The 27,147-nt window shown below is 40.3% G+C and overlaps 1 protein-coding gene across 4 annotated transcripts in view; it reads right to left on the bottom strand.

Moving 5' to 3' along the window:
* Nucleotides 1-27,147, bottom strand: part of ttc28 (tetratricopeptide repeat domain 28) — a 162,895-nt gene that overhangs the window by 69,816 nt on the left and 65,932 nt on the right. For 2 of the 4 annotated variants that reach the window (XM_042394743.1, XM_042394745.1), the window contains one exon: nucleotides 5,178-5,325. In XM_042394743.1, coding sequence (XP_042250677.1) covers nucleotides 5,178-5,325 — 148 coding nt within the window. Of the gene's footprint in view, nucleotides 1-5,177; nucleotides 5,326-9,259; nucleotides 9,319-14,019; nucleotides 14,193-27,147 lie in introns of those variants that run through there. The other 2 variants (XM_042394746.1, XM_042394744.1) reach the window with 2 other exon arrangements.

A 27,147-nucleotide genomic window follows, 5' to 3' on the forward strand; every position in this document is an offset into this window, starting at 1 on the left:
TTTGTTTGCTTATTTCTTTTAATTCATTCAAGAATAAAATGGATTCATAAAACAGTTTTAGGGTTGTATCTGAGGGCAGATTTCTATTAGTAGTGACGGCAAACAGAGAGACAGCTTCTTATGTTGATACTGATTTGACAAAAAATGACTCAAACATGAATATAGACTATAAACGTAATTGATAGCTTATCCTCACTCATTAAGCAGTGGCCTACTTCATTCGTGGTTGAAGCAAAGTGCTGTTACTGCCACATTATGTTGTGTACCTGTGTTATGTATCTTGTTTATAGGTTTATAAGAGGTTAACAGGTCAAATTTATTGGAATTTACATGTTTACATCATTATCTACTGTAGAATTATGAAGAATAATGTAAGAGATTATTGAAAAGATAGAAAAGCTTTCGTTATGGGGCCAAATATTTTTGTTGTGGGGCCAAATTTGGCCCACGTGCCACAATTTGCCTACCACTGCTGTATGTCAGAGCTGCTGCCACTGATCACAACACGCTCTGAGTGCTTTCCTTTCCACCTGCTGCATTCTTATTGCAGCACTTCTGAAACTTGACAGCTTCTGTGTGTTTTGTAAAAGCCTTACTCCGAAAAAAACAAAAAAAAAAACCCAAAAAGCAAAAGCAGTTCTCATTTGGTCACTGACTTTGTACTCAATACGCTCCATTTGGATCCAAATGTTCTACCTCAAAGGGAAAAATTGTGAATACTCAGATATGCTCTCCAGTGTGAGAGGAGATGGAAAATTCAATGTGCATAAACATTTGCTGTAGCTTGCCAAGCAGGAGGCTATTCCCAAGAAGCCCTGCTCTCATTCTGATACTGCCGAAGGGCAAAAACATAATCCTGTGCCAATGCTAGCCTGCAAACCATTCTCGATTGTATGCACTCTTCCTTCATCGTCTTATGCAGTTGAGACCTGCACATAAAAGTGCACTCTGATCTGTGGGGCGGATAGATCAATGACACAAAAATCTACCTTGTAAATATTTCATCATGAGCTCCACGAGAAGCTAATTTGTGCTAATAAACATGGCAGCAAAACCAATAGAGCGCCTTTACAGTAGAGTGTTTTTAAGATTCTTAACTCTGGATTTTAACCAAATCATAAATAAGATTAGCAGTAAACCTTAATGAGAACTCTGGTTCTCCTCAAAAATGTGAATCAAACATCTCTCAACATGACGCATAAAGTAAATACATACAAGCTGCTTAACAAGCTTCCTCACTCTGTGACTCTCGCCAAACTCATTAAGTTTCTTACTATACTTCTTACTATATTCTTATTAGGATCCACTCTGCCCACTATTATTGATATCTCTCTTTCCTCTGGCGATGCAATGTCTGCACTAATTAAACCACTGTCTAAAAACTTAACCTAGATCCTGATGTCCTCAACACTTGGAGACCAACTTCAAATAATCTTTACGGTTTTGAAGAGAACAGGAACTATTGGGTCAGGGGTTCCCAATACATCGATTGCAATTGACCAGTTGATTGCAGAGGCCATGCTGGTAGATTTCATGCCATTCTTTTAATATCAGCTTTTTCATATTTTCGTCTCTCCTCTCTATGACATCTCCCACTTGATTGACATAAAGAGCGGCCAGTCTGCTGCTGTTGAGAACTTTGGTACATTAGGTTACAATAACAGCTAACTTGTTAAAGTCTCTCAAAGCTAATAGACAGAAAACTCTAGTAAGCTAACCTCATTCCTTCACAGCAACCAAGCCAACCAATTGAAATTAATATGTAAAAGCAAAAGAATGATATAAAAATGAGCACCGAACCAAGTGAGACGCCGAAAACTTACCACTTCCATGCAGAATGGGAGGAAGACTTTTTTGTCACATATCCCATTCAAAGTGAGTTTGCCTGATTTGCCAAACTAGCATCGCTATTCTAAAGAAAGGAAATATGGAAAGGCACTTTCGAACCTTTCGTGAAATCTATGACAGCGACTTCCCTGCCAAAAGCGAGTTGAGAAAGTGAAAGATGAGGCTGTATTCAAAAGCAAAGGCAGCCACTGAAGCATCATTCTGGTTAAGTCGTACCATCATTCAACGTAAGAAGTCCTTCCAAGATGGACCAATGGTAAAAGAGGCCTTCGTTGAGGCAGCAGACTCGTTTCAGGATTTAAAAAACAGACCTGAAATAGTATCCGCTATCAAAGCTGTTCAGTTATCCAGAAGCACAGTTACACTGATGATTTCAGGCAGCAATGAGTCCATGGACCTAAGCAATTGTGCATTTTCGTCAGGACGGTGTTCAAAGACATGAAAGCAAAGGAAGAACTATTAACAATGTTACCGATGAAAGAAAACACTCGGAGTGAGAACATTATTCAGACATTCAAAAACTCTGTTAACAAAACCCTGCTCCCAATGTCTACCTTGGCGTCAATCACCACTGATGGTGCGCCTGCGATGGTGGGCTCGCTCTTCTGACTTCCTTAACTATCACTGCATAACACATCAACAAGCACTATGCGTGAAAATGCTGAACATCAAAGAGGTCACGGACGTGTCAGTGAGAATTGCCTGTTGTATTCAGGCAGGATCTCTTCAAAGAGGGCTGTTTCGTGCATATCTGGAGGAGACTGACTGCAACCACACTGACCTCTTGCTACACACCGACATCAGATGGCTGAATAGGGGCAAATTCTTGCAGATTTCATGAGCTCCAACCGTAGATAAGGGAGTTTCTCCTTGGCACTAAACATGCAGAACACAAACAACTTGATGACGATCAGTGGCTGCTAGATTTGGCATTTTTTTAACAGATCTGACCAACATGTTGAATGAGCTTTAATTTAAGAGCTGCAAGGAAAAGACAAAAGTATGACCGACATGATCAGCTCAGTTAATGCTTTCAAATGAAAACTACAACAGCTGTCTTCAAAGCTGCAGCGCCAAGATTTTGGTGAACTTCCAAAACATCACATCTGAGACGGAGAAGCAAGAGGAAGGAATATGCACAACTTGACAGCGCACGCTCCTCAGAGCAGATTGAAAATGTCCGGTTAGACATTGACAAACGGTTTCAAGACTCTGCTTTACTTTAGTCGATCGCTACATTCATGTGTTTTCCATTTGAAGAAGACACGAGGCTCAAAAAATGACTACACTGTTTCACATGAACTCATCTGCGGTGGAGGATGAGATCTTGTCACTGCAGGCTGACATTCAGTTGAAGTCTCGGGCCCATGCTGAACAGTTTTTGGAACTTACTCACGGAGGAAAAGTATCCAAACATGAGGAAATGTGCTACCTCATTGACTGCATTTTTTGGCTCGACTTATTTATGTGACTCAGCCTTTTCCCACATGAAGATGATGAAGTCATAAATACCGTTCCACCATGACTGATGATCATTTGGAGGTATGCTTGAGACTAGCTACCAGCAGCTATTATTCGGATTATGCAACCCTGGCTGACTCCATTCAGTGCAAATCATCAGAACAAGGTAGAGACCCTAAATCTATTGAAATGTATTGTGCTGTGGAGGGTTCATGCAGTAATACAAGGTATATTTTTTTTATATATTTTCAGCAATGGGATTGAGTGTTTTTGGTTGCTAGATCATGTTGACACAGTCATTTTAAAAGTAGCTTGCAAGCCAAAAAAGTGTGAGCAACCCTGTATTAGATCAACTTCACAGAAATGGTCTTTAAATAATTGTGCAACACTGAGACTGCAGCTAAAGAGTTCTCACAAACCACATGTTTCAATAACTTCATTTCATATGTGTGCTTTTGGTTAAATTCTGCTATATATAGCTATGATATAAACACTAATAAATAAACAAATATTCCTCTTATATTTCATTTGTATAACAGAAATGTAAAAATAAAATACTTAATTACATGTTATAGTTTTACAGGGAGTTACGAGCTGTAACCATTTCTCCGTGAACAGCGGCCTGGCGCTGTGTTTTGTGGCATGAGAGCGGTATTGAGCTTCTCATCTAACTCTTTGTAAGAAAGCGAATAAGACTATTTCTCTTAACCATGATTTTTTTTTTCCTTAACCAAAACATAGTTTTAGTTGCCCATGACAGTTTTGGAAGGCAATGACAAGCGAGGGCTCGTTTGCTCTGCCAGCGAAACCCAAATCTTCACCACTATTCAAATCTGATGAATCTGAACAACTTATCATCTGTCTGCCCTTTAACTTCTTGTTACTTACTTGCAACAAAATAGGTATCAGTTGTTGGCTCTACATCTAAGAAGTCCCATGTAGCAGATTTGCAAACATGATGGTAAAGAGATGTCCTCACCGTTTGCATTACAATTATACAAATTATCACCTTTTTAACAAGGAAAAAGTTAAATCGCTGTAAAACAAGAATAAAAATCAAGAGAGTCAAGTTCTTCCATCTCTAGAAGAAGTCTATCCTGTGATTAGAGAAGCATATTCTGTGTAGATCTTATCTTTTATGACTTTCCTGAGCTCAGAGAGTGACCCAGACTCCTCTCGTATCCTGATGTAAACAGCACTAATACAGTAACCTGCCTCTCCGCACTCTCTGTCTGAACCTGTAGATGTGGATGAACATCGTCTCAGACACCAGACATCAGCGTTTGCTTGGCGGTAGATGTCCCGTAGTTTATCTGGACTTCCCTCTATGACACTGTGTTTGTACCTGACATACAGGTACTATACAGGTGCTACTGAGATTAAGTCAGCAAGTGAAGCAAGTGGATGCTGCTGCTGCTGCTGATGATGATGATGAAGCCCAATCTCAAGCTCACTGTGTTCAATTTCAACTTCTATGAGCTTCTCTTTCTATTTCATCTGACTGGCTTGTTTTATTTATGTTCTACATTTCAATATTTCTCTCACTGAATCATCAGAGGCGTCTTTTTTATTATTATTTTTTTTCATCTCGGTTCCAGGGGAGGGTTATTAAATAAAAGAACAAAAGAAAAGTGGTGACTTGACAGTTCCTCCCCCCCCTCAACGCCCACCTCCTACTGTACATCTCACTCTCCTTCCTCCTACAACTTTCAAACACAGAGTCATCATCTGTTGCTTGATCGACTGCTTCTGTCTGTTGAAATCAGCCTCACGTTCTTGTAAAATATGCGAACGGAAAGATGAAAGAAAGATGAAAAAAAACCGACAGACAGCATGTGTTGCTGTCAGACGAGCCTACTGTACAGCACCTCTGAGGGGTGATTTCATGGCAGCCTCCACCATGCCTACAAGCAGCTGGAGACTCTTGGGGTCCTGGGCGAGGCCGGAGGCGAATGCTGCCAGGGCGTCGGCATGACGACCCAGGTACTGCAGGGCAACCCCTTGGCGAAAGTAGGCCTGCGGAAAGAAGAAATTGACAGTTTAAGGGCTTAATTTTCATTTTGATCCACTTATGCAACACAGACCTCTAGAATTATGTAACTGTGGTTGTTTGTATTTTGCACGTCAGGGTAAAAGAAATATAATAAAAAGGTTAAAACAGGGGGAACGATCACTGGGGACCACCAGACGCCAATGGGACTCTCTTACAGGTGAGCTATCGCCATGGCAACTGTGCAAACTCCACAAACTGGAAAGTCTGCACAGCGTGACTAATGCAGAAAAGATTATTTAATACACAGACGTTTCAGGTCGAGCAGACTTTCCAGGTTATTTTGTTTATCGATTTTGAAGTTCTACCATCTGTCTGTTTCAATAGAAGGAGAAGGAAAAAAGGGGGAGTTCAGTGCGTATCCTCGATTTTTTTTGTTCATGAACTGTGTAAACTCCATCATGAGTTCCATCATTGTGTTAGGATTATTTAGTCAAATCATCATTTATTTTGCGTTTTCCAAAGTCAACAATGAACTTTCACGCTCGATAGTAAAACTGAATAGATATGTGCAAGGGAGGAAGGAGGCCGTTATTAAGGGGATTAAACAAAATCCTCCCCAAAACAAAAAAGAAAATCTCAAATTCAATGTGTATAATCATGAACAACTGGTGATGAATCCTGCAAAGAAAAAAGGGAAAAGGCAGAAAAAAATATGGAATGAAAAGTTAAAAATGAATTCAGTTGTTAAAGGACGGGTTCACAATTTTTCAAGTGTGTCTTAAAACAACAGCCAGGAGCCCAAATGAACATTTATGCATGTTTTTCTTGCTGCAATAACCATTAAGAGATTCCTTCATTTCAATGTGAGTAATGGGGGGTAAAATCCAGTCTTTGTTCTGTGCAGAAATGTAAAAAAAAATTATCTGAAGCTAATATGAAGCTTCCAAATTGTCTAAATGAGTCAAATCGAGTAGATATCTTTCAACGTTACAGTCTTTTTAGTGCCAAATTCCCTCTTTTTGTTCTGATCCTTCCACTGCAGCTGAACAGACAAACTGTCCGCTGAGACACAAAGAGGGAATTTTTGAATAAAAAGAATGTTACAGTGGAAGATATCCACTTTATTCGACTCAGTCAGACTGCTGAAGCCTCATGTTATCCTCACATAAAATGCATTTTTGTTCAAAACGAGGGCTCTGGATTTTGTCCCCCCATCACTTACATTGTAAGTGCATTATGAAGGGATCTTCTAATTGCCAGTATGAACAAGGAGGAACGATTACAGCAAGAAAACAACGATTTCTATGCTCATTTATGCTTCTGTTGTTTTAAAACAGGCTTGAAAAACTGTGAAGTTGTCAACAGTTGACTGACTAAACATTTCCATCCGTAAAGCCTTGCAGCTAATATGGCTAAAAATCTTAAAAAACATTATATAAGTATAATTATTAGGTACATATGATAATAATGATAATAATACATTTTATTTATATAGCACTTTTCTTAACAATGTTACAAAGTGCTTTACAAAGGAAAATAAAACCAACAAAGCAGATAAAATAAGCAAAGAGGAACAAAGAGGTAAAGGCAGAAGTACAATAGAAGATGCCAAATAATAGTAATGATAGGACAATAGAATGCACAAAATAAGATAAAATTACATCAATTAATAGGTGTAAAAACAGTAATTAAAACATATCAAACATTTCCAAAAGCTGTCACAAAGAAAAAAGTCTTAAAACGAGTTTTAAAAGAAGCTAAAGAGACCTAGAGAGTCAGTGGGCAAGGAGTTCCACAGAGTCGGAGGCTCTGGCAGCAAAAGCCCGACCACCCTTTGTCACAAGCTGTGATCTGGGAATGACCAACAGGGCTCCATCTGCGGATCTTAAGGGTCGAGGGGGCACATACCAGTTCAGTAGTGCAGATATGTAACTGGGAGCAAGGACGTTTAACGCCTTAAAGGTAAGTAATAAAATTTTAAAATCAATACGAAGGCTAACTGGGAGCCAGTGTAGGGAGGCAAGCACGGGGGTGATGTGCTCATACTTATTTGTCCCAGTAATGAGACGAGCAGCGGCATTTTGGACCAGCTGGAGACGGTGAAGGGAGCCCTGGCTGATACCTGAATAAGGTGCTTTGCAATAGTCGAGTCGAGAAAATATAAAAGCACGAATAGTTTTTTTGAAGATCAGCAAAAGATAAAAATGACCTGATTTTTGAGATGATCTTCAACTGGTAGAAACACAACTTCCACAACCACATGACCATATATCCAACCCATCTTTGTAGATGTCCCATTGGCTGATATGTGTCTATTTATACATGATTGGTTGTCTTTTATATTTTTTTAACTTTTTTTACCTTTTTCCATACCAAACTTATTTAAATGGTGTTTGTAATGTGTTTTATGATGACCCCGATGAAGGCCACAAGCAGAAACGTGTAGGTCAACTAATTAAGTTGTTCCTCATACTACAAGTGTTGCGGGAGTTCTCATCTTTCTAGAGACACAACTTCACAACATTTTTGACTTGATTCTCAAAACCTAGCAGACTGTGTAATGTTCATCGACAGATCAGCAAGGTTTGCTCCAAAAGACCTGACAGAATTTGGTGGACGGTTCGGTTTTGTCATCATTGAATTTAAGAACATTTTGGGACATCCCAAAAGGTACATATGGATACTTATAAACTCTTAAGAACTGTTTCTATTGATATCCACATCATTGTAATAATTAAAAGGCCATCCTGCTTGACCCTGAGTCCAACCAGTAAAGCAGCACTGATACAGCGTACATACTGTAGCACACACACACACACACACACACACACACACACACACACACATCCAGCACTCACTTCATTAGGACCCGTCACGCATTTCACAGCAAGGTTAGAGACAATGAATCATGACATCAAATTCATGAGGAGGATCGAACACAAACGCCACTCTGTTCTTCTCTCACTGCCGACCAGACTGTAACTTAATTGTGCTGTCTACCTCTCTCTTCCTCTTCATCCCTCCTCTTTTTTCTCTCTCATTTATCATCCTGCTCTCTTTTCCTCCCATTTAAGCGTAATCTGTCATGACAGCGAATGAATGAAGACAAAGAGGAGAGGAATTAGATTACATGGCAGCTCCTGTCCCGCCTGCTACTCTTTCTGCACCCGCACGGTCTTTGTCCTGTCCTCGTCTTCAGACAGCTTCACTTGAAATGAAAGGAGTCGGGGGTGGTGGGTGGGTGGGTGGGGTTACGTTATAATCTAATGCATTAAGCCTTCAGAGGGCTCTCGGTGTGTCGGTGTCGGAGCAGAGCGTGAGCCGTGTGCGTTGTCGTTTCACTGTTGATTAACACAAAGTGGGATAAATGGTTGGTAATTACAGCTGGAGCCACATCTCTGAAAACAATGGGTGCCAACTGGAGGGTCAAGGTCCAAAGGTGGACCGTGGGTCACGAGCTTGGGTCGACTTAAGTCATAAAATGAAGCTTAAAATGTAGTAAATTTCTGAAACATTATGTTACATATCAGAGATGTTCCATCAGAGACTTTCAGCCTTTTCTCCTTGTTATGTTAAGACTCGACTGAGTTGGAGTTGGCTGTTATAAGTTGTATCAACTTCTGGGGCTCGTACTGCGAAGCAAGTCCAACATATCCAGGATATCTTTTAGTTAACTGGCTTCACTGAGCCTAACATCGTCCAGATAACCGGAGGGGTGTACTACGAAGCGAGATTAATGGGTTAGCAAAGTATGTTGAGCCTAAACCCCTACATGCCTGCGGTACATCCTCAAGCTGTGGTGACCCATCAAAACCACAAATGAGAAGCTGTGGAGGATAACAAACCAGGAAAGCATAGCTACCACCATCAAAAGGAGAAAGTGGAACTGGATAGGGCATACCCTGAGGAAGGACTCAAACAACATCACTAGACTAAAGCTCTTAGGCCGAGAAACACCTGGAGATGTTCCACACTCCAAGACCTGAAGAGCATCGGAGTGAGCTGGCGAGAAGCAAAGGCCCAGAAGAGAGTGAGATGGAGAGCTCTGGTGGACGCCCTACGCCCCTCAACAGGGTAAAGAGGATTAAGTCAAGTAAGTCACATCACCATGGTAACTTATACTGCAAACTTAACCTGACCCGGAGCAGGTTATGTTCCGAGTTTCGGCTTAAATCAGCAATAAAAAGCGCCGCCCTTTCACTAACTACCTGATTTGCTGCCAGATCTGTTTAACACTGCTGTTACTGCAGATATTAGAACAACAATTAGAAAACTGATTAGTCTTTTATCATACTTACAATTATTTGATATGTCATATTGTAAATTTGTAATGGTGCAAGAGGTTAGGGTTACTTGTGGGATGGGATTTTGTTACAACATATCAAATTATTTCAAATTAAAAAAAAAATAAAAATGAATAATAAACAAGAAACTAATGAAGAAATACTTTGAACAAAAAATGGAATAAAATGGATTAGTGTATTGGTATTTATCACAGATAATATTAAATATATAATATTAATTTCACTTTGATTTGGCCAAAGTGATTTCCACTGATCCTTCATTATGGGACAGAGTCAGATCTGAATGCACTTCTTGAGAATAATGTTTAAATCTGCTGCATAAAGTTTAATCCTCCTGTTGTCTTCCCGTCGACCGTGCAACTTTTGTCCTCCCGGGTCAATTTTGACTCGGGAGGACAAAAGTCCACAGATGCTACAAATAGTGATCATTACTTTTACTTGTAAAGTGTGTGGTATGGAACCGTCCATGTGACTTTCAGGCAATTAGATGAAAGAAATCCATATTTCTGATATAAAAACATTTGAAAACGGGTCAAATTTGACCCGAGGACAACAGGAGGGTTAAAGTTCAAGAGCTGTGGATGTGGGAGGCTCGGAGAGTGCATTGAGTGGTAAATAAGTATATTAGTTTAATAATTAATGAATTCACACAATCAGCAATTGCCAGAATTCCTCTCTATGTGTCAAATGACGCACCAAACGCCCCCTTTCACAGGGACGCGCACAGACTCTGAAGCAGAAAGCCTGAGTTAACACCAAACCACTGTCGTGATACCACTTATCTTGAGTTTGTTGAGCCAGCTCACACAAAGAAAGCCTGGATATGTTGAACTTGCTTCGTAGTACAACCCTCTGAACTACGAGGCGGGGTTGTTAATCACTATCAACATCATCAGGACCATGAATTAACTTTATATGATATGAGATGAAACGGTGACACCAAGTACCAAAAGCAAAAAGTCATATTCAACGAGGTGAAATATAAATCATCATACAACAGAATAAGAATCTGTAGAAACACTAGCAATAATTTCCACATATCAAAAGTAGGTTAAGGCTTAAAATACATGGAATTATTATATATGGCTTAAGTATTTTATCGCTATTTAGTTGGATGATGAAGAAACCATTCTCAATGTGTCACATAAAAAGACTTAAAAGTAACGCCAGACTGTTTCTGCTGCTGAAGCAAAGAGTGGAAAAGTAGTTAATGACTGATGAGGTCTATCTGACCCAAATGTTGCATTTATAATCATGGCAGCCAATTAACAGTGTGTGGATTATTTTTCTAATAAAAGACAATCTTTCGTTTTTTTTTTTTTTATTTCCAGTTATCATCACTCAGTTGTCTCATGTTATTCTGAGCTGCAGTGTAAAAAAATCATCAGCTGTCACTCTGGGGGGAGAAAATAAAGTTTACACAATTAAAATGCAGCTAAAATCATCATTATGTGTTTAGCGTCGTTAACGATCTCTCCGTTTTTGTTAGAAGCTCTGTTTTAAAACCAGAGTGGAAATAGAAAGTCTGGAACAATAAAATGTTTCTACTGACCTATAAAAATATATATTGCTCTTTTTTAACTTGTCACTTTGTTGTAAACTCAGGGGCTTTTGTCCATGTCGGGATCCTGTGAGGAATGATGACTCTTTATTTCCAGTGATCTGATTGGTCAGTGGTCGCTAACCTCAAATCCTGCTTCTTAGTACAGGCGTCTGGCATGATATCATTGTAGTTGGCTTTATTAGTTAGACTGTGTTCATTGTGTTTCTGGGTTTTTCCTCCTGTGTCTCCAGCCTGTTTTTCCCTCCACACCTGTCCTGCATTCAGCAGTGTTTTCCACAGCCTATCAGCTTCTTTCCTGTTCTCTTGTTTTATCTCCTTATTCGCCTCATTTGAGTTTCTCCACCCATCTCCCCACCTGCACCTCATCTCCTTGTTAGTTCAGTTGGTATTTTAGTCCTGTTTGCAGTTCAGTCTGTGTTGGATCCCTCGCTCAGCTCGGCTCAGAGATGTTCAGTTTTGCTTTGACCTGCCAGCTTTGTTTTTTCCTGCAGGAATCTCAAATAAAGAAGTTATTCTTCTGCCTTGCTCTGCCTGCGGTCTCTTGAAGGGTATCTGCTAAAATAAACTAAGGCTGCAACTGACAATTATTTTCATTATTGATTCATCTGTAAATTAGAGCTGTAAAGAGTAGTCTAGTATTTTTTTTTATTCAAAAATGCCAAAGATTTGCAGTTTTTACAGTTATTACATCTCAGATTTAATGGTTTAATGCTTTTCTTCATCATACATGATAGTAAACTGATTATCTTTGGGTTTGGGACTAAAGGTCGGTCAAAAAAATATGAATGAAGACGTCACCTTACATGCATTTTCCACTATTTTCTGACATTTTACAGACATAACCATAAATGGAGAAAAAAAAAAACAATCATTAGTTGCAGCCCTTCTGTCGATTATTTTCTTTATTAATCTTTTGGTTTGTGAAACATTATAAAACAATAAAAAATGACCATCACATAGAGCAAAAGATGACGCCATCCAATGTCTTGTTTTGTCCGAAAAACAGTCCAAAAACCAAATATATTCAATTTACAGAAATGTAAAACCAAGAAAAGAAACAAATTCTTACATCTAAGAACCTTTAACCATGTATTTTTGCTGGAAAAGTCACTTTTAATCGATTGTTAAAATAGTTGGACTAACATTCTATCCATTGATTAATTCTTGCAGCTCTAAAATAAACTCGATCAAAATCCAATCTTTGTCCACCTCAGCTGTTGCAGCACTGCTCTCCTCTACAAGATCCTACAGAGTGTTTCACTGCGTCTACGAGTGAAAATTAAAGTGATTGTTAAAAATTATCTGGATGCAGCCGTGCGAATGACTCACAGTTCTGACTCCCAGTTTGGCAAACTACACATATTCACTAAACTCAGACACTAACGCAACTGACAGCGGATGAGTCGGCGCCGTGCACGGCCATTTTTGTAACTTTCCAAAAACGGACAAGCCGACATTCATTCACACCCACTTCACGCAGTGACTGTTCAGCTGTGCGGAGGTGAGAAAGCTTCTCTCTCTCTAGCTCTGCTTTTTCGTTCATGACACAATTATTTCTGTCACTTTTCACATTTCAACATCTGAGTGCAACACTACGACTGCCTTCCAGGAGAGACTGTCTGAAAATATGCGCCGTAAGCTCCGTATTTTAATGATATCAAGTCTCCCCGTCCCCCTTCCTCTCTCTATGACAGTCAGCTTTTCATTTTGCCTTCGAGTGAACAACTATAAACACTTTGTAAGAACCAGTTCTGATCGACCGTAAACCGAGCTTTACTCTCCCCTGTTTTTGCTCCACCTCAGCTGTTGCAGCGCAGCTCTGAAGTGTGTGATTGATATAAATTATTTGGAAGCAGTGGTACCAGTGACTCCCAGTTCCCAGTTTGCGTGTATCCCAGTGCTTTCTGAATCTGCTTCATTAATGTACAGAGACGAGAAGAAAAAGGAGAGGAAACAACAGAAAGAACCAGCGTTTCTGGTGAGGTCTGAGTTTAGCCGGAGCTAGTTTACAGCTAACGTAAGGTTAGTATTTTGGCTGTTTGGGGGTCAAATACGTGCAGTAAATGAAGCAAGGTGAAAATTCATCTGTGCACACCTTGAGGCTAGATCAGCTGGAAATTACTGCCTTAAAAAAAACAACAGACATTCATCACAAAATCAGTGAAAAGCTAAGTTGACAAAGGCAGGATGGGCGGCTCTGTTTTAGCTCCTGGCACCGACGATGCCAAGCGTCCATGCTGGGAAGAGAGAGACAGCAGCCTGCTCTCTGACCTTCGTCCAGGCTGGAGAGGAAAGCGGGGATGAAGATCCGGGCTGGTAGCTGAGGGTGACATATGGGCACCCCACCTGTCTGCCTACCTCTACTTAGCGCTGCCCCTCAAATCTGTCGCCTTCACACTGATTTGGCTTTTTAGGCATGCATATCCTATTCTTGACTAAAAAAATTTTTTAAAAAAACCAGCCACATTTTTCCTTTCACCTTGATTGGGGAAGCAGATAATTTCAGTCAGATGAGGATGATTACATCAGAGGAGGGAAAAGTTATAATCATAGCGAGTTATCTCTGCATGACTGTGTGTGTGTGTATGGCACAATAGGTGAGTGTGTGTATGTGTGTGTGTGTCAGAGCTTTATACCCCCATCATGGGTGTAAACATGCCAGAGCCAGACAGAAAGTGACAGCAGGAAGAGTCTGCCTCCACCACCACCACCACCACCACCACCTCCAGCCTCCCGCTCACACACATCCTGCCTATTAGCTCTGTCTGGCTACGCTGCCTGCTAAGCACATACAGGGGGTAACAGTCCAGACAGTCTCACAAACACACAAACACACCTAAACACATTACCTGTCTCATTTTTTTCACCCTAGACAAAATCCCAGATTAAAGAGTCTTCTTCTTCACAAACTGCAGCGGTCGTGTCTGGGTTGCAGGTATTTCACACTGATTCCCAATCGAGCACTTAGACAGGCTCTTCAACATCAGCTGGCAGCTCCGTGTCAGTTTAAGTGAAGTGATCAATAAGAGAGACAATGTGTGTGTGTGTGTGTGTGACTGCAGCTCAAGTACTTGTATTCGTGTGTGTTTTTTTTCTGTGTTCATATATATATATATATATATATATATATATATATATATATATATATATATATATATATAAGTACTGTGGGAGCTCTTGGAGGCTTATGGAAAAGAAAAACAATATTGGAGTGTGTGTGTGGTGTGTGTGTGTTTGAGAGAAAGAGAGAGAGAGAGAGAGAGACATAACGGCGAACAGAGAGGGAGGCGTTGTGGTGTCAGAGCAAAGGATGCTCACTGGATGAACAGATGCTTCAATTACTGCTCGTAACTCACATTAATCGAGAACAGATGGCGACACAAGTGGCGGGAGAGAGAGAGAGAGAGAGCGAAGAGAGAGGATCACACAAACCAGACATGATAGAGATTGATGTCTTTGGAAAATCACAGAATCCGCCTCGACCGTTAAAAAACAACACACACACACACCGACCGAACCTTCGCTCTTATTTCACGCCGCCGCAGAGTGGACTGAAACCTTATTTTGCCGCCGCGTTGCTCCCGACTGAACAGTTGTAAGTCTGTTTAGAGGATGTGGCAGAAAGAGATGTGGCCTCCAGTGATTAGTTAGAGATGGGAGAGGCTGAGAGAGAGAGAGAGAGAAAGTAGAGCTTCCTGACACACCTGGCAGCCTGGAGCCAGATCTAATTTTATCACGACAATGAACAAACATTTGAGAATCCTACAACTGATGAGTGAATATTACAGTGTTCTCAGTAAAAATGCAATTCTTTCTTCGTTGGTTTATTGCAACTTCAGTCTTATTTTCGTAGTTTTGACCATCCTGTCTTTTGATTATGATAACAGAACTTAGATAACCCTGACATAGCTATAAAGAAGTCAGAGGGAGACAAGAACAGGTTGTAAACAAGGCATTTTATTTTATTTTTAGGTCAAACTGAAGGTGAACACATCCACAACGCCGGTAATAATGCACAGCGATATGAGTATGCTAGGCCAAAGCCTGTAAACTGTGATGGATGTTTAAAACAAACAGTCTGGATCATATTTTTACTGCTTACTTTCATTTTTTTTCTCTCCAAATATGTTTGGCAAACACAGGTCCTCATCCTCTAAGCCTTTTCTCCTGTAAAACTGAAACATACTGTTTGAAAACAACAAACAATTCAGAAAATGGAGTTCTCAACCAACTCCCGGCGTTTACGTTAGCTAATTAGCTAACATTAGCTAACGTTAGCTACTGTAAATACAGCTGATAACAGCTTAGAATAGCTAAAAATGAAGTCTGCTTTGGTTACTAATGTGTGAGAATGAATACTTATTGTTTTTAAAATATTACTATGTAGTATTACTTTGTATGTAAACTTCATGTGTAATGCTAGATTGGAAATCTAGATCTTAAAACTTAAAAAGATCTTTTCCTCGCTGTAATCATTCCTCCTGTTCATACTGGCCATTAAAGATCTCCTTTTAAATGAGCTTTCAGTGTAAGTGATGGAGGCCAAAATCCACAGTGTGTCCAAACAGTCATTTTAGCATCAAATTCCCTCTTTGTGTTTCCTCGGACAGTGTTTCCCTGTTGAGCTGCATTGGAAGTATAGTAACAAAAAGAGGGACTTTGGCACTGAAAAGACTGTAATAATGAAAGATATCTACTTGATTTGACTCATTTGGACGCTGAAGCTTCATATTAGCTGCAGATTAACTTTTAAATATATTTTTGCACAGAAGGAGGACTGTGGATTTTGGCTTTCATCACTTACACTGTAAGTGTATTATGATCTAATGGTCAGTATGAACAGGAGGAATGATTACAGCAAGAAAAACATGTTTCAATGTTCATTTGGACACCTGACCTCAACTTTTGTTTTAAGACAGACTTGAAAAATTGTGACCTTTCCCTTTAAGGCGAGGCAACAGTGACTAAGCAGGGTGGCGCTTAGCTAACGTCAGTAAACTTGCTAAGTTATCACAAGCGCCTTACGTTATAAAAAAACTGACTGGAATGATCCTTTAAAGTCTGCAGTTTTCTGGTGCAGCCCTCAGGGTGAAACTAGGTGAGGAATTGTCTTTGTTGGACAACAGGAATAAAGAGGTACAGATGCCACTTGATCACTTAAACGCGGCAGTTTCATTTTGCTAAGTCAATACTCCACTTATCCCTCAGTAGGTGATATAATGACATGCTGTGTGAGTTGTGAGCTGTGTGCTGTAAGCCTCTGAGAGTGAGATCATTATTTAAGATCCCGAGAGGGTCGGAGGGAGTCATTAAAAGCAGCAATCTGCATTGTGAGGATGCCTCTTTGTAGAATTTAATGCTCCTTATTATCAAGCTAAAGCATGATCAAACCCAGTGAAGTTAAACCAGGACAGAGCTGCAGCGTACACTTACTCACAGTCTGGGAATTAACAGCCCTCCCATCTTGCAGGGGGACATGATTCAAACAGGTTCTTCTAATAGACAAGTCGGCCTGTAAAGCACTGTGGCAGAGAAATAATGCTGCTGAGCAAGCATCTTCACACAAAACTGGAAACACAAAGAGGAAACAAACAGCCTCTCTGGTAAAAACCTCATCTGTGCCTTTGTAACTGAGTCAATATGTAGAAAAACAAGGCTCCATACTCATACTAGCTGCTCAGTGAGGCTGTTCTGTAGATGTATTATAAGATCTGGATACCAGACTCAACGATGGCGCTTATTCAATTTAATGAAAATTGCTTGCTGAGCACATAAACCAAAACAGTTCTCTAGCTTCTGGGTTTGCTTCTGCATTGTTTGGCCCACTGACTTTTGCCCATAGACTTTACATAAGGACATTTCCCAGGCTCGAGAAAAGTTTTACAAATATAGAACCTTCATGGATTAAAAATTAATAGTACAAAGAGTAGTGATTGTTTGCAGTTGGAGGTGTCCTCTTGTCTCTTTTATACTGTTTATGGGGAAAATGCTTTTTGGGCTGCCGGGGATTTTATGCTGCATAACGCAAGTGGCCACTAGGAAAAATTGGCACCAATGCTGAGCGGTTGTGCCGTATCCATGGGCTGTACTTAGGCACAATGGTGCTTTGAGCTAAATGCTAACATTAGCATGGAATCATGCTTACAATGACAACACTAATGTGCTGATGTTTAAGATGTTTACAATCTTATTTTAGTTTATCAGCATGCTAAAACTTGCTAATTAAACACAAAGTACAGCTGAGGCTGATGGGAATTGTAATGGTTTTGCAGGTTATATCTGGTTATACACTGAAGTATTGGACAAATTCATTCTGACCTGATAATGGCGCTAGATGAAAAGTTAATGGATTGACAAAGTTATGAATGTGTGTACAAAATTTCATGGAAATCCATCTAATTGCTGATGAGATATTTCCCTCAAAATTAAGGTGAAAAAAGGGATCATGAAAGTCAGTAAGGTTCATCCTCTGGGGATCATGAATATCTGTGCAAAATTTAATGGGAATCCATCCAATAGTTGTTAAGATATTTCAATGGATAAGTGAAAACTTTGACCTACTTGTGGTGATAAATGAAAAGTCAGGGGATCACAAAAAAGTAATTAAAATTCATCTTCTGGGAACCATGAATGTCCATGCAAAATCTCCATGAAGTAGATGATGTTTCACTAGATAAGTGAAAACTCTGCCCTCATTGCGCTAAAGGAAAAGTCAGGGATTACCAAAGTCATTAGGATTCATCCTTTGGGAACCATTAATGTTTGTATTAAGCTGTTAAGATATACCAACCAAGAAACCGACATTTCCATCCCTAGAGCCATGCTGCTAGCATAGCTAAAAACAACTGTGAAAACAGGGAGCGTGGAGGTAACTGAGGCCACACATCTACATATACACACAGACGTAGGCAACTATTCTTTCACACATACACACACATCTCACCAAATGTTCCATGGTTGCATGAATATTTATCATTGTTTCACTGGGACACTAGCTAAGATGCAATAATTGAGTTGGAGTGGCCATAACCACCGTTTCCACTGGGATCAATAAAGATGTTACACGACCAGCTGTGGGCTCTCTCACACAGACCTGCAGAGTCAGTCTAATGGCTTCACAAGTCTGTGTACTGTAGCGTGTTAAAAATTGTGGAGGCTGAGCAGCATCCAAAGCTTTAAATTTTATTCAAAAAAAGGAGTTTTGCTTGACATAAAACCCTCATTTATCAAGAACAGAGATGAGTTTGTATCTTCTGTGTGGGTCTCTATTGATGTCTAAGTGCATATAATAGATGTGCACTACCATATGCAGGGTCATCAGTGACACGCCTGGCATCTCATGTTGAGGGACCACAGAATTTATCTGGAGCCAACAGATGAGGCGTCTCCGTCTGTCTGATGTAACCAAACCACAGCAACACTTGAGTGCAAAGCTGAGCTCTGCCTACATTAACACAGTCCATTAACTGTATTCAGCATTCAGCGGATACAACTGAGCTGGGTGGTAGTGCTTTACTGTAATGTTTCCAGTAATGAATATTACAATCACTTACTGTTTCCATCTCATATAACAAGTGGTCAGGGACCAGGTCTAATTTTAACAAAAATAACCATGAAAACACATTTGTTCATTGCATGTAACCGTTTGATTTCACTAGAATGACGACTCATGCTGTCATTTTAGTGCTTAAATCAAACGGTTAAACTGTACACAGACCATAATGGAGTCTTGGTTGCAACCTGTGTGGGCAATATAACTAATTCATTTGAATTTTTGCTTTTGCATGATGTGTGAATTGTCTGAATCAAGTTATTACAACATGCACAAGAAGGTTTTAGTCAAAAGTAACGTAAATGACAGCTGCTGCATTAGTCGTCTTGAGTCACGACAGTTCTGTAACCTGAGATGTGAATAGTTACACTGTATGTGCACCTCCTGCAGTTTACGGGACTGTTGTGACTCCAGGTGGTTAGCTGTCTCTGGATATCTTTGTAGTGAATTTAACGGTCGCATCTATGACTGAAAATGACACTGATCTGTGCTCTCGGTTTGTGTTTGTCGACGAGGTGTCATCTCTGGTGAGAGTTGAAGCACTGGGAGTCGACCCCAAGCTTGAAGTCACAAGGTTGTGATTTGTAGCACAAGAAGCTGTAAACAGAACCACGTTCCTGCACATGCTCAGTGGCGTCTCCCTTACAAGGAACTACTCTCCGGAGACTGAAAATGTGATCACTGTTGTTAGTCTTTGGAGCCGTTTCTGAACAAATTAAAGTGACCAAACTCTTCATAATGAAGCAACATGTCACCCAGTGCAGCGGTGTAGCTTAATGACATGTTTTTAATCATTTCTGGACAACAATGGAGGTCTACAGCACAGAGGAATAAGATATATCAGGCTTTGGATCCACACACAATACTTCTAAGTAGATCAGTTCATTGTTGGTTTGGCTCTGCACATGAGACTTGTTGACAATAAGACAAATATAGAAAATCACCATCCTTATCCTTTAATTTCTTGGCCATTCTGCACAGCCCTACAAATGTCAAATCTCAGTTTTGAGGCAAGCTGTTGGTGTGATGAATGGCTGTTGAATTGTAGTGCTATGATGTAAAAAATGATGCAAGCAGAGACATGTCATCAGTTCCCAGCAAAACAATAAAGTTTTGGCCACAGCGCTGGCACGTCTATGCTTCGACAAACCTCTAAAAAGGAGGAGATTGTGATCTGAAATGTTCACTTTTCAGTCACATTTCTTAACACTTTCTTCACATTTTTAACTTCCTCAGAAAGTATCTATTTTTATGTCAGTATATGTGCGTTTTCTCCTGTCATATGGACTAACAGTTTATGATAAATGATGTTAAAGCACTAAAGTTTGAGTTTTATAACGTGTCATAACCGAAACGTTTCCAGACATCACTCTTTCCTGTCTTTCTCTGCACTCTCAACTATCAAAATAAAGTCACAAATACACACACACACACACAAATAACAACAATAATAATAAAAAAAGAATATGTCATAGAACTAGAGCCACCACTGTTACTGCATCACCGTGGTAACGCAATCACATCACTCCCACCACAGAGTCAAGCTGATCACTGCTTCACCACTGAGTGAGTGGCTCAATGATGGATGTTAGTTATTGTCTCGGGCTCAACAGAAAGAATGAAAAGCTGCTGAATGCCGACCAATATTCCCACTGCAAAGTCGACCTCTTAATGAAAACACTGGAATAAAGAGACATTTAGACTATAGAGGCTGTAAAGAATAGACTAATAGAGGAATAAATGCATTGGAAAAGTTTACTGTATTGGTTGGTATTGGTTTATCGTAATATAAGACGGGTTTTTTTTCCTCGAAATACATCTGAAAAAGTGGGGTTGTCTATATACAATTACGTGCTCACAACATCAGATATTCTTGTTGAATGGATAAAGTACCAGTGTAAAAGTGACTCCTACAGTGTTGCATTATGGGTTGTTTGTAGCATTAATGTTGCTAGGCTAGCCAATGTCTTAAAGTCTGTTTATAGTGAGTGTGTTAGAGTCAGTCAGCACTTTAAGAGTTTCGTTAGTCCAGTTTAATCTGCAGGTTTTTCTGCCACGGTGGAAATAAACTAACAACGATTGAAAACGAGTCCAAAGCATCTTCCGACGTCTCTGCTGCAGAAACGGAACATGTCAAGCCGCCAAATACAACTGTCACAGATGATAAGGAAAGCAAGCCCGCAGCTGATTATAAAAACAAGTGATGTTTTGCTTTCTATTTTGGTCAAGGCCACAGAATCAAAGTAGTCTGTGTTAAATGGGTCTAAGATGAAGGTGAGTGTCTCTTCAATGCAGGTCAACACATGAGGGCCGTACAGTCGAGGACATTTTTCAATCTGCCTTTGAAATGTGATGTATGGAGGTCAATGTAAAGAGCCAGCTGACACAACTTTCTCTTTTTATCTCTTCTTATAGAACTGAGAACCTCTCCTCACTGCAGCTGTTCAAACACCTGATCCCCGCCATCAAACCTTTACTCTCTATTGGGGCTTCCAGTATAACCACGATTTCCATCTCGAACATACAAACATACCACAAGTGTTTTGTTTTGCTCAAAGTGTATTTTATCACATGGATAGTCCGTAGGGATAACCCCAAGTGGCACGTCAACGCAGACATTTAACCTTGGCAGACTTGGAGTTTCTTACAGATTGAATTACTCTGAGCCAAGTGCACTAAATTAAAGCAAGCATTTTCTCTGTCACACACAAACACACACACACAAGTAATCCTAGTTAACCCTCAACACACAAGGTTTATTCCCCGGGTGACCAAAAGCAATTCCCTTTTTCTCTCTCTCTCTGCTCTACTTTATCTGTAGACCCAGACCTCGAGTCATTCGCTCGACCCTTTCATGTATGTGAATACCATCTTTGGAACAATCTACCTCTCTTTTGTGCTACACACACACACACACACACACACATAAGCGCACTCATACCGCAGCACTTAGAAGAAAAATATGCATAAAGGGGAAGTGTGGAGGACAAGTGGCCTTCTGATCCTGTTAACTGCGGTACAGCGGAGGGGTTTGGTTTCTCTCATGCCGGGTAATTAGGCTGTCACTCAACCGGCTGCTTCTGCATGTGTGTGTGTGTGCAGCGGGCCGGCTGATCATTTGATTGCCTCGGTGACCCTTGACCCCAAGGGAGCAAGTATACCTGCTGGGAGAGGGAGAAGGGGTCAATGTGCAGCGCTCAGAGAGCAGAACTGTAGAGCTGATAGAGAGGGTTGTAGTGCAAAGAGATAGAAAAATTAGAAAAATATAGGTTGATATAAAGGGCTAGCTGTGCTTATTAGCAGACTGCTCGAAACACTCTGCAGCTCTGGGACCTTTAACCTCTAATGTAATGCGGTGCTCTAAGGGCAATTTTAAACCCTTAGTTCATTTTCTCTAGTCTGAATAAGTGGATTAGTTGGTAAAGTTGTTGCATGTTCCCTTTGGTTTCAGTTTGTTTTCACACAGAGAAAAAAATCCAAGCGAACCAAATGCATCACTACAAGTCAGCAGGGTGTGATTTGCCGGGGGGGATGGTGGGAATTTCCTCCCCCTCTGGTCTATATATCCTTGCCTGTGCTGAGTTATTTTTATCCCTGGTGGGGACAAAAGTTCATCCCTCCACATAGTGATTTATTCTGCTACACCCATATAAAATATCTAAAACAAAAGTAGGCTATTTAAAAGAAAAATCTAAATGAAGCGCTGCTGCAACGTGAGAACAGTCATTACTGCAGACAACGTTAAAATCAGCACTTGTCAGCACTTGTATGACAATAGAGATGACACGGTGTCTAGGCTACGTGATGGACCACAGGTTGCTTCCCTCCCTGCTTGAAAGAGGGGCGACACACCGTGGATGACCTCTGCACCAGAAAGCATAAAAGGACAAGACAAGACAAGTAGGCATCTACTGTAGCCTTTTTATTTTTATGATGGCAGCACGTTCTTTTATTGCGTGTTGTGATTGTTTCATATTCAATATTGAAGTTTGCTGAACAGTGACTTGCAAGAATGACATGAGGTGTGTTGGTACGTCTGGCCGAGTGGTGCTATCCTCAGTACTGAAAGGAGTGTTGGGGGATTTAATTCTGGCATTTTAAATTAGCATTTAACCTTTTGTTTTGTTGTATATGATCACATCTCAATGCATGAGGAAAGGACAAGGCGTGAACTTGACATCACATGGCTGAGAGTGAAAATATCGCACTACCGGATGAAGTCGGAGCGTCGGATCGAGGTCGGATCACATTCCCACCGGACCGGACTGAGACCACCTCCTCTAAAGGGTCTCGGCACGGTTGTTTTGATCCGCATCCGAGTGCGATTACTGTGTTCAGACCAGCCCAAACAAATTGCACCAAGAAGAAAAACCAACCAGACGACAAAGCACAGGTGTGAAAACACTCTAAGAATTTGGGTGTCTCTTTTAAATCTTCTCTAAATTTTTCAATTCACATTTAAAAAACTTGTGTTTTATTTTCAATTGTGAAATATCTCAAAGATCAGACATATTTTATTGTTTGAAACTGCTGAGTAATTAATCCATGCTTTACTGTCATCACGACTAGATCATTGTAATTTATTAAAGGATAATGAATTCTATATTTTTCTTATTGTCAGCACGTCTCATGTGCAGAGTCAAACCAACAGTTAATTTATCTACTGACAAATAGTCTTATGTGAGCCTCATTTTGACCAGAATGGTCGCCAGCCTCGGACCATGTCCACACTAAGTCGACCAAATTTATAAATGAGACGCTGGCTTGGAGTTTGTAACGCGTACGGGGAAAACAGATGGTGGCAACAGTGCAGCGTTTCATTGTTTGTCATCGGCATTTCATTGGAAGAGGAAGTAGAAGAAACACAACGACAATAACGACAATGGCGAACGGCTTCCTGCGAGTGTTGTCCTCTTTATTGTCTACTCTGACAGCATGTTCAGAGTTAAACATAGCTATCGACCACCTTTCTCTCCCTGAAATTGTTGTAATCTGCTCACAACAAACTAAATGTCAGGAAGCTGCTGTGGAAATGGAAATAGTATACCATTTCTTCTTCTTCTTCTTCCATGGTTTTATGTGGCTGACTTGCTCGTCTGTCCCTCCATGCATTCCCAGTGTGGGAGGACAATTACCCGTTTTGGTGTTTTAATGTGGATGGAGGTATTTGTAGAAATGAGCTGAGACTCCTGCTGTGAACACGTCGTTTTGGCCCAAAAACAGTGTTGTGGGATTTAACCGGCTTAATGTAGACGTAGTCATAGTGTTTATTTATTTGATTTCATTGCAATCTTTTTCTCATCTTTTCCCCAAGTCCATCTCAGCTTCTTTCACTTCCCCTACTTCTACACCTAAGCTACGAGCGGGGTCAACGCCCCCCTCCTTCTCTTGCGGTCGGTGCACCATCTTAATTAGAGCCAAATCATCTGGGGAGGGGTGAGGAGAGGTGGAGGACAGGAGGGGAGAAAGAGAGAGAGAGAGAGACGGAGCAGGACCGAGACCAGTGATTACTCTGGGGAAGATGCCACGCACCACAGTTACCACTCAGCGAATCAGGGCGAGGAGAGAGCACAGTCCTAATGATTCCCTACAAAGCTAATTAGACCTTCTCTCTGTTTCAAACCCTGCCTGATCAAGCTCACAGGTTGTGATAATTCACAGAGAAGCATCTGCCTCGCACAGAACATTCAGAGTCATTAATCCGCCGTGCCTTTGGTCTCTCAACATTCCTGTTATCTAAGAGCACATTCCCGTTCCAGAACCTGATCCAGATAAACAGATTTAATGTTACTGTGAGCCCGCTGCGTGCATGTACATATGTGTATTTTTCTCCAGTGTAATTGATTCATCGACAGCTCGTTTATTCAGCCTGACTAATCCGATGAAAGGATTATCAGCAGATGTTAATGGAAGGAAATGTAAAGGGTATTAATGCAGAAATACACTCTTCCATTTGACCTTTTGCTAAACCCCCAACGCGACGATCATTCGGATTTCAACCACATGTTGATTAGCAGCTCTGTCCTGCTCCCTGTTGCAATTGGAGGAAGTTTAAACTCCAGCAGAAGTTACACAAGATAATGTTACAGTTAAAAGTTCAAATTAAATAACTATCTCTTCACTGTAATACAAGAACAAAGCTGTTTAATTTATGTCTTCTACATGGATCATCAGCTGGCTTTTTTCCCAGGATGTGTTAGCTTCAGCTTCAGCCTTTTGTTACAATATCTTGTAGCCATCAAGTGCATATTTAAAGGGGGCATATTATGCTTTTTGTGATTTTCTGTTATTTTTATACTGTTATGTATGATGCTTAACATGGTCAAAATTCAAAAACTTGAGGTGAATGTATGTAAAAATGCTGCCTGCAAGTCAAAAGCCAGGGCAACAAATGTCAGATTCTTCGCACATGCCCACAAACAGCCGTCAGTTTCCATTTTGAGAAAGAAGTGTTATCCGACTGCTATTGTTTGTTTACGTGCCTCCCAAGTCACCAGTCTGCTGAGAGCCAATCAGAACAGAGTGGGCTCATCGAGAGGCGGGTCTTAAAGAGACAGGAGCTACAACAGCCTGTTTCAGGCAGAGGCTGAACTGAGGGGCTACATAAGGATAAATAAGGTGTTTTTAACTGTAAATCATGCAAAGATATTCCAGTAGAGCCCCAGAATATTAATACACACATGAAAATTTGCAGGATACGTCCTCATTAAGAAAAAATATTTGAGGTTTCTTAAAACAAGTCAGCTGGAAACATTAAAAAGTCAGGGATGGATGGAATTGATGGAAAACTATTCATGTTAAATTAATTAGTGAGCAAGCTAAAGCTAATAAATTGGACAATGACAGTTTCCAATTCAGTAAAATGTACAGTGTGCGACTAGAAAGATGTGATTTCAAATGACTAAGAATTTTGATGGTAAATCTGCGGCAGTTATCATCATAAACTGTATTGTAAATATATGCGAGGACGGAAAGCTTGACAGGCGTAGCAACAGTAACTAAGGAGGGCGGGGCTTAGGGAAACAGTCAGTTCCCCTCCTTTCTCTCTCTCCGGCGGTCTCACACATGCAGTTTATATTCATGCGTGCCTGCACAACAGCCCAGAGTGATGACAGGCTTCTTTGGCAATTTAATGAGAGAATGTGACATATTATGGGTGTGAGGTTGAAGCAGACCTGGTTTCAGAAGGTTTTAATGGCATTTAAAAAGGTGCCAAAACCTTTACTGGGCTGTCAGCTCACACAGTTTCTCACATAATGCTGCCTGGGCTGGAGTCAATTCTCACAGCATTCTTTTGAAGATATTTTCTCTCTTTTGACATTTGACTTTTTCCTCTTCTTTCTCACTGATTTTTTTTTTCTTTCTCCTCCTCTCCTCACATCTCTGTCTCTCTCAAAACATCTCTAACTCTAAACACCAGCTCATTTCGAATTGTGTAAAACTATCAATGTTTGGATTTATTACTCAGGCCTCTCACCTGATTAATCAAACGTTTAATAGGTGATAAACCCTGCATTCCTCTCCATCATGAACTGCTCTCATTGCTTTTTTTTTCCCCCTTCAGTGTTCCACCTACTCTGAGAAAGCTGTTTATTGATCAATATTTCAACTTGAGGGCTTTTTTTTTTAGTGTTTTAAGAATAAAGTATCACACCAACACTTCAGATGGTCTGTTTTAAACCTTGTTAGCAGCGAGGCTGTCGTAATGACAGTGTTGGTAAGTTAGTCCAGACAGAAATATCTCAGAAACTACTGGATGGATTGTTGTGATATTCTTGATGCCCTGAAGATGAATCTTAATGACTTAATGACGAGTTTCCATTTAAGTCTTTGCTTAAGTTCTTATTTATGCCGCAATATCCACAATATATCCGCGTCTGCTTGATGAATTGGCATAAAATTTGGTACAAACATCGGTGTTAGCTTAGATGTTGGATGGGTTTTATCGTCCATCCAACATCTTATAGATTATTACAAAAGTATCTCTACGAAGTGTTTTGGATAACGTTTACAGGGCTTTTATTGCAGAGCTGTAAGCAAATAACAACTGTTTGTAATGAACTGAAATATCATTTTCTCAATCATAACTGGTAGGGAGGAAGGTCTGATTCATTGGAATGTAGTCTAACTTTATGGGATAAACCACCAAAATGGTACAAAAAGTCGTCCAAACTATAACAAGCTGTCCAAAGTAATATCACTTTTTTCCTACCCAGTCAAATAAGAAATTGCACAACGGGACAGGAAACCTCCTGATCTGTGTTCTTGGTTCCCAGACGATGAATCCAACTGATGCTTTTCCTCTAGCGCCACCATGACGTTCACATGTTTGGCTTTGAGTGAAATATCTCAACCACTGTTGAATAAATTGCTATGATTTGGTTCATTTTCCAAACAAGGTGAAGAGTTTCATGATCCCTATGTA

The sequence above is a fragment of the Thunnus maccoyii genome, chromosome 19 (assembly GCF_910596095.1).
Source record: "Thunnus maccoyii chromosome 19, fThuMac1.1, whole genome shotgun sequence".
Taxonomy (NCBI): Eukaryota; Metazoa; Chordata; class Actinopteri; order Scombriformes; family Scombridae; genus Thunnus; species Thunnus maccoyii.